The sequence below is a fragment of the Lagopus muta genome, chromosome 4 (assembly GCF_023343835.1).
Source record: "Lagopus muta isolate bLagMut1 chromosome 4, bLagMut1 primary, whole genome shotgun sequence".
NCBI lineage: Eukaryota > Metazoa > Chordata > Aves > Galliformes > Phasianidae > Lagopus > Lagopus muta.
In genome coordinates, this window is record NC_064436.1 from 4,395,917 (window position 1) to 4,404,483 (window position 8,567).

At 44.1% G+C, this 8,567-nt stretch overlaps 1 protein-coding gene across 4 annotated transcripts; it reads right to left on the reverse strand.

The window, feature by feature from the left end:
- Positions 1 to 1,328: 1,328 nt before the first annotated feature.
- Positions 1,329 to 8,325, reverse strand: NPY1R (neuropeptide Y receptor Y1). 4 transcript variants are annotated; one of them, XM_048942380.1, is made up of 3 exons: positions 8,215 to 8,325; positions 4,939 to 5,794; positions 1,329 to 4,808 (listed from the first exon to the last, which is right to left on the reverse strand). In XM_048942380.1, exons 2-3 carry the CDS (start codon positions 5,698 to 5,700, stop codon positions 4,350 to 4,352), a joined length of 1,221 nt encoding a protein of 406 aa, XP_048798337.1. In that variant the 5' UTR covers positions 5,701 to 5,794; positions 8,215 to 8,325; the 3' UTR covers positions 1,329 to 4,349. The 4 variants fall into 4 exon arrangements, with proteins under 4 accessions (XP_048798337.1, XP_048798340.1, XP_048798338.1 ...); XM_048942383.1 differs by lacking the exon at positions 8,215 to 8,325 and adding an exon at positions 8,157 to 8,176; XM_048942381.1 differs by lacking the exon at positions 8,215 to 8,325 and adding an exon at positions 6,273 to 7,035.
- Positions 8,326 to 8,567: the final 242 nt, after the last annotated feature.

Here is an 8,567-nt window from a genome sequence, read left to right on the forward strand (position 1 = left end):
TTTCCAACCTACATGGGCTTTGTGAATTTCGGACTTGTATGGAGTGCAAATTCTGAGAGGCTTGACTACCAGGAACCTGCTGGAAGAGAATTTCTGTGGAAGGAATTGTTGATAGTTGACCTCATGCTCACAGCACTGTCCTTCACACAGTTGAATTTTGCTCTTGGGCTTTACAAAACCAGAGTACAAATTCCTGAGGCTTCCTCAGGAGACGCCTTCCAAAGGTGTAAGGAACATCACAGAGCATGAAACAAGGGAGGAAGAATTCAGCAGCGCTAGCCCTGGAAGCTGGCCATCCTTCTGCTGTTATGTACATGGTGTTACATGGAGATAATGGAGAGAAAAACACTTTGGCAGATGGTAGAGCAGGTGTGCATGCCCTTGAATTGCCACTGAAGGAGATGAGGGAAACTACCCTAAAGCTAGTCTTTGTGGATGCCCTCCTTCATCTGCAAAGTTTCGGCTTCAATTGGAATATAAACACTGTTTAGCATGGGCAGAAACATGGTATGAAAATTACTTTGGGCCACAGGCAAATTAAGGTATAAGGGACTAACACCTGTCATACTTATTCCCTCTCTTACACGTAATCCTCAAACACTTGAAATTCTGCAAAACATGGATAAAAGAAAAGAATTTTCTTTCACATCAACTTTAAAATGATGTATTAGTTATAATTTCTCCACTGTTGATACTCAACCGATTTATTTTAGCCTCTTGTAGATGAAGGTGGTATTTAAATTCACATCTCCTACTCTAATGTATGTTTAAAAAAATGAAGTTTCCTTAATGCCTTCATTCTGTATCTACTGCTTTGGTAAATTCTTTTCACCAAGAACTGAGGAATACAGTTGAAGCAAGGCATTAACTTCAAGTATTGTCAGGCACTGGACTACAAAGAAAAATCCAGAGGAAAACTGCCAGGAAAATCTATATGCAGGTTTATTTCTGTGATAATCTGAAATCCAAAGTCTGTTTTGTTTTGTTTTGTCTTTTAGGAAAGGATGTGAAGTCCCCACCAGCAGTTCACCATCATTCTGTAAGAGTGCTTAGGCAAATGATTAAGCAAATTCTCCAGTTTCACTGTTTCATCTCAGTTCATTCACATGAACTCAGAATCAAAACTGAATAAATGGGGATGGGTTTAAGCATATACGTGGAAGCTGTGGTGCACAGAAATGCTAAGTTACCTTATAGATCCCTCACTGTCTGTGTTTCTGTCAGATTCCTTTGGTTTCCACCTGTCTGAAAGAATAAATGAAGTCTTCAGGCTTTTAGGATAGGAATCAGTGCGTGCTGAAGTGGGGAGAGTTTGACAAAACAGCACATAGGAAGAAGAAGAATCGAAACAGAACGATTGAAAAATGATTCAGAAACATGAAACCCAACAGTTTGCCCTATCTAGAAATGTAGCACATAGGATGAGCAGCCATGCTGGAGATGTGAAAGTGCAAGAGAGGGTTAGTGCTGGAGCCAGATGTCTGGAGGAAAACATCTCCAGCAGCTTTTGAGAACTCAATTGTCAAGTCATGCAACCTGTGACAAAAATACTGCTCTCTGCAGATGTCATCTACACCCTGCAGATGTCAGGTCAGCACCTCAGGAAGGTTTCTTTTATCTTTGTTCTCATAAAAGATTCTTTTCAAACAGCAATGATTTTGCTTCTGAAATTCTCCAAATGTGTTTTCCTGCTGACAAATACATTTCCGTGCTGTATGTATGAATCTGCACCCCTTGTGGAGCCTTAGGAAAGGCAGCATAGCATGCTTCTCACAGGGAGAGGAGGAAAAGTGGGAAAGAAGCCTGATCCTAAGGTGCAGTGCAGCAGAAAGATGGCTCCTGAGCTTCACCCGGATGAGCTGAAGGGATGCTTTAGCTTGCATCTGCTGGCCCAGCTCCCACTTGATTATCAGACAGGAGGGTAAAAATCCCCAGGCAAACATCCTCGGGAGATGGATGCTGTGATTTGAGGCAGTAGCACCAGCAGGAGAAAGGTTGGTGTGGGACTAAGTGTGCTGCTGTCCTATTGAGGACCTGTGAAGCTCCGTGCGCCAACAGCTCCTGCGTGTAAGCTTCTAATTCAGCTTGATTAAGTGTTTCCAACAAACTAACTGGAAAATTCCCCAAGCAATTTTGTTGTCTTCTCCTGCTGGTTTTGAAGAAAGTGATGATTTGCTTTATTTCTTTTAAATGGGAGCAATAATAATAATCAAAATACACTGTGATTCTTTTTTCCCCAATGGGAAAACCATGATGTGACATTCTTAACAGAAGAACAGAGCTGGGTTTCTACAATGCATCTCAGTGGAAATACGCACCCTTTGGTGTAACAAAATTACTGTGAAGTGATAGGGGAATAATTTCAGGAGCCTCTTGTCATATTAGCAACACACTCCATGAAGAGCCACCAGAAAAGGGACGTCCCATAAAATATGAAAGGGCAAGGCTCTGAAAGAAAGCACTGTCATATAATTCATTTTATACATTCTCTCTCTGTTTTCAAGTACAGAAACTTCCTTTTTAATTAAATTATCTGTCAATAAAGAAATACATCGAATTATAAAGCACAAGAACACATTGCTACTTGAATATTCTACACTGTTTTTAAGACTGCACAAGGCACAGTTCTGGACTTTTAAATGCTGGCAAACCGAATGATCTTCCTTTCTTAGACAGTTATCCATATCTAATTTAGAGCGTATTAAATTCACCATCACATCCTGAGATCTTCTTGAGATCTGAAAGATATCAGATTTGGTTCCCACTGATGCTACATTTACACCTGTTTTAAAGACACTCTTCTGTGTCAGAAGGGTACAAAGCGATATTGCTAAACGAAGACTATATTGTACTTTAAAAAGCTGATTATTTGAAAAGGCATTGATTATATAGCAAAGTGCACTATATGACGTAGAGCCTCAGCTGGCTGATATTGGTATCGTTTCATTTACAGCAGCCAAGTGATGCAGGCTTCCCTCAGCTGGGGATCTAGTCACGTACATTTTGTGTAATTAGAGGATATATATTTTAAGCAGTAACACAGAGCTCTATTGTGTACATTTGGCAAATATTCCCACACTTCAGTCAACTGTGGAAGCAAAATGTTCCAATTGCAACCACACTATATCCTCCTTTTAAGTTTTGCAGATCTTAGTTAAGTCATCCATCACCTTGGAGATAATCCAGATTTATATCATCGCGTCTGAACACAGAATATAATGAGGCTATACATCATTTGTACAGATCAGCACTAATTATTAGGAAACGATTCAGGTAGCTGCAGCTATTTTTTGTTTTTTTAATCCCAAACCTGACTTGTAACATCGTCTGCAAGGATGGAATCACACCTTGTACAGAAAACAAACATGACCACCTCCCTCCAGATTCTTGACATTCATACAAAGGACATAAGGAGAATTTACATGGTTCATAGGCTTGGGACTGACAGCAGATTTCATCCCAGTCTTCCAGTGATGGCAGATGAAAATGGGGTTTGGGTTTTTGAAAATTAAAAAAGCCTGTGTTACTAAAATCAGCTGTAATAATTTGGGATTAAAGGCCCATTTGTGCTTTCATTTGCTGTGGTGAAAATCCGAGTTATCCCATTGTGTTCTGTGGAATTACTCCAGGTTTTTCTTCTCGTAAATGAGAACAGAATTTCTCTCCTAATCCTGCCTTTGAACCAAAGCGATTACAGTCTGAATTGCCTCTCTGAATGAGCCAAAGGCATGTCCCCATTTAACGTGACCTATGGGTATCTCAAAATCGTTTTGTGCATGCCTCCACTACGCTCATGGGATTTTTAAATTCATCAAAAGACAGATTAAAAACAACAAAAACAAACAAGGGGACAGCTCTTCCAAACAGAATGTCCTAATTTTATGTTGGGATGGGTGTCCTCTGTAGGGACAACCTCCCTGCAGTTCATACGCGCTTCATACCGCAATGGTCTTAAATGGACAATCCTGAGAACTAATTATTTGGGGAAAGAAATAATAGTAATAATAAAAGCTTAAAAAAATAAAAATCAGTAAATGTGTCTTTGTGCTCAAGTACATAACCGTACAAAGAAACAGAACAAGAGAAAGTTGCTGAAAACCATAGGTAGGAGCAAGTCCAGCCACTTTTTAATAATAAGATTCAGATGTAACTGCTGTGAACATTAAAGCAGAGTAAGGGGCAAAAAAATGCACAGCATAACATTTCAAAGGGACAACAATCAAAGTTCCTTGGAAAAAGAAGAAAAGCATTACCCATTTTGTACTTGTTACATAATTGTGCTTGTCCTTGGGCACATTTCACCTGCGGGCGAACTTCCAGAGGTTTGGTGTAGAATTATTATTACTTCTTTATATTTTGTCATCGTCATCACTGTTTATTTTTTTAAATGCGACTGGGCTCGCCTGCTTTAGAGAGGTTTTTGAGACGTCTGTGTGCATGGTGGACATGGCTATAGTCTCGTAATCTTCCTCACGGGAGCGGAAGTGGCAGAAGTGAAATAAAAACTGCAGGTCCCTCTGGAAGTTCTTGTTGAGAAACCCATAGAAAATAGGGTTCACGCAGGTGGAGATCATGGCAGTGAGGTGGCAGATCAGGAACAGCAGGTTGTGGCTGCAGGTAGCAACAGGCAGAATTTCATGGTTCCAATCAAACACGATATTGAAAATGGTGAGAGGAAGCCAGCAAACTGCAAAGGCAACCACGATCGAGATCAGCATGATGTTGATCCTTTTGGTTTCAGAGGATCTGTACTTACTGTCTCTCATCTTGTCCATCATGTGGCTCCTTTTTTTCAAGCGAAAGTAAATCTGTGGGAAAGTCAACAAAGAGAAACAGGTAGGATAATTTAACCTACAACCACAGCTATCACTAAGGTAAGCAAACATCAGACAAAAAGAAAGTATATATATATATATCACAGAGGGAGCTTTCTCTTACCTTTAAGTAGCAAATAAATATAAAACAAAGCGGTCCAAAGTACTGAATCACCAGAAGAGTGGTGGTATAAGAAAGCCGGGCAGTGTCCAAGGGGAAGAGGTCGAGGCACACGTATTTGTCCTTATATTCATCAAATGTTATGTTTCTGAAGGGCTCGTCTGTCAGCACGTGGTAAATCAGGAAAGGCAAGGAGGAAGCCGTGGCCAAAACCCATATGGCAGCGATCCCCATGTAGGCATGCCTGTTGCTTGGCCTCCAGCCACGGGGGTTGATGATCAGCTGATGGCGTTCGATAGCAATCAGAACTAAAGAAAAGACCGAGACGGTGATTGAGGCACATTGCACGAAAGGGTTCAATTTGCACATGGCCTCCCCAAAAATCCAGTGGTCCATTAAAGTGTACACAAAGGTAAAGGGAAGACACATGATGGTCACTAGAAGGTCAGAAAAGGACAGGTTGACGATGAGGATGTTAGTAACATTGCGCATTTCCTTTTGTTTCAAAATGATGACAATCAGGGCCAGATTCCCAGAGACTCCCAGGATTATCACGGTCCCATAAGCCAGGGCCAAGGTGAAGACCATGGCCAAAGGCACGTGGCAGTCCTCGTCTTCAAACTGCAAGAGTTGCGAGTTCTTCTCCGAAAAGTTCAGGTGTCTGGAGTTATTTTCCAGAGGATCAAGAAACGAAGCATTCATGTTTGTTTGGTTGGTTTTTTTTCCAGCTCGCTGATCAATATTCTCAGCAGCCACAGGTCTCATCCAAACCACTCCTGACCTTCAATATATGTCAGTCAGCCCACGAGGAGCTCCTCTGCAGAGCCCACTTCTCGATGCCGCATCTCCATGGCAAGACCTGGGGGAAGGAAGAGGACCAGTCACCTCTTGCATGTAGGCTACCCCAGCACCCCAAAACCCTGCTGTGACTGTCACCCACCCTCAGCACACCAGTCCCCTGGCACCACTGGACTTTAGAGCCAGGGATCAGGACCAGGCCAGATGGGAAGGGGAAGGGAAGACTGGCGGTCATGGCCTGGTATCCAAAGAGAGAGCAGGGGCTGCAGGACAGGGAAAGGAAGGAACCAGAGTCTAAATGTGGGTCTGCAGGCACAGCCCTTCCCAGCACTGCCTCATAAGCACAAGCAACAGAAAACAACAGGGTGTGAACCAACTTCAGTCTTACACCAGGGTAGCCTTTGTTTGATGATGCTTCACATCTCGTTCCTACAAGTTTAATCTGGAAAGATTTGCTTTCTCAGCCTGCTCTAAGTGCAATTATACTCCACCTGAGGGGTAGAAAAACTACACTAAAACATTGCTGTGCTCTTTTTTACCTAATGCACGCAGGATGCTGAGTGTCTGAGTTGTCAGAAAGTGTTTTCCTTTGGTCTTTTACACAAGTGCTCACAGCAGCACAAGCAGTGAGTCAAATGCAACTCAGGACCTCTGAACACCTTGATCTTAACTAGCAGGACTGCACCATGAAGAAAGAACAAAACAAAAAGAGAAACAAACAAACAAACAAAATCAGCAAAAATTAAACACCGTAGAGCACGCACCCATGTAAAACAAATAGTGATGTCTAAATAACCACCCCTATGCGAGGCCTCTGACATTAAAATCAGAGAATCTCAGGCGTATGTGTTAAGGAAGAAAAAAGAAAACAAAGAAAAAAATCAAATAACCTGATACAATCCTAGTTCAACTTACTATTAGCAGCAGCCACCTTCAATCTGGAAGTTTCCCTCTACACCCTCTCTTATGTGCTAAATTTATTGCTCACTTAACCTCAGGTTATGCTAATGAAAGTGATGCCACTTAAAATTCACGTAAGTGGGCTCTAAACCTGGCTCCATATGGCAGTAATCACTAAAGCAGTGAAAACAGAGCTCACTGAAACGAGCTTCAGAGGAAGTGAGAATTCATGAGCTCCCCTCTGAAATACTGGATATAAATCTAGGTGCCACCTAAGCTGACTCTCGTGTTGCTGGTGGCAGAGATCCCTTCCGCTGGTCCCTACTGGACTTGTGCCTCCAGCTCCTCCCGAGAGTCAGTGAAAAGAGAACCATGCTGACACGTTTGTCTCAAGTGTCACAAGATCACCTCAGACAGCTTTGCTGATCCTCTGTGGCTACATGGAACCACGACAGCCTGCCTCTGGGTGACATCTTACTGACAGTTAACAGCAACGGCTTGAGAGAAAACGCATCTCTGCTTGAAGTTTGGCTGATCTGATTTTCTAGCTAGCTGGGGCAGGCACCTGAGAATTATTTCTGCTGCCTCTGCTAACTAAATTTACCAGGTCTCCCTAGGCCATGTAGACTGTTTCGGGGTCCAACAAATAAAAAGGCTTCCCCAGGGCCTCCTGAAGCACCACTTCAGCCAGAGTCAGAGGAAAGTGCTTTATCTGCAGGACAAGCGTGTGAGTGCTGTGGAGTCCGGATTCAATTTCCAACAGGTTTGATTTTAACTCCAGCCTGAAAATCACACCGTGTTGATTTAATCACATCCCTGTTACTTGTACAGCACAAAATGGGCAGCGCAGCCCTTGGAGCTGATGGCAGGAGCAAAATGGGTGAGGGACCACGTCCCGCAAGGAGAGAAGAGGGCAGGTTTTCTCAACACTGGGACCTCAATGCAGCAAGCAGAGGACATGATTTCAAGCTCTTGCTTTTTCTTGCTCATTAAGAAGCCCACAGCTCTGCTTTTGCTCATTTATTAAATACCAAATTCAAAACCAGAAGATGCCACTGCTCCTTGCCTTCCCTTGCCTCTCCCCATAGGAGAGAGCAGCGTAGGACCACGGCTGGGAACCAGCTCACAAGCACAGCACTGTTTGACAAGCAGCAAGGCGTCCTGCCCACCTTTCCAAAACGGTCGGTAGCGATGCAGTTGCCTCTCCTGGGGCACGGTGCTGCTCCCTGCCCCCTACCAGCAGGGACATCCCTTCCCATCCCGGGGGCTGGCGGTGCTGGCAGCTCTGCAGAGCCCTGCTGTGACCCACAGGGTCTCCCCACCTCCCGCACACACCCGTCCCTCCGGCTCTCCAGGATTATCTGTCAAAAGTTTAGCACCGACGGATCGAAAGGGTAAAAGAACGCGCTGCGAGCTGTCTGGCAACTCACTGTAAAAGCTATTGGAGCTTTTCAAAAGGGAGCCCCAAAATACTGCCAGCCCCAGCAGCTCTCAAGTCCAGCCTGACACCTGCTCCTCCCTACCTTATGTCCCCTGCCCCGAGCAGCGCCGGCACCGGGAAGCGATCGCAGAGAAACTCACCTTCTAACAGCTCCGCCTATCCGCGATCTTCTCGGGGGCTGCAGGGAGGAGAAGGAATAGGGGAAGGGAAAAGATCCTCCGGTGTTCCTCCAGCTGAGATGCTAAAGATTGGTGGGGAAGGCTGGAGACTCCCCCTTAAAGCCGAACTCCACCTTATCCCAGCATCACATGATGGGGCTCTGCCGAGCAGATCCCGAAAATCTCACTGCAAGCACATCACCTTTCAATTACACATCTGGGGGTGGGTTGCCTAGTAATCCTGAAATGCATGCAATTAAATACTGAAACAAAAGAGGAGGGGAAGAGAGAAGAGCTCCGGGAGAGTTTTGCATCTCTCTCAGGCAGCTCCGGCG

Coding starts and splice junctions, on each gene's coding strand:
- NPY1R (XM_048942380.1), bottom strand. CDS start 5,700: ATGAGACCTGTGGCTGCTGAGAATATTGATCAGCGAGCTGGAAAAAAA. Junction 4,809..4,938: donor TATTTATTTGCTACTTAAAG/GTAAGAGAAAGC, acceptor ACTTTCCCACAG/ATTTACTTTCGCTTGAAAAA.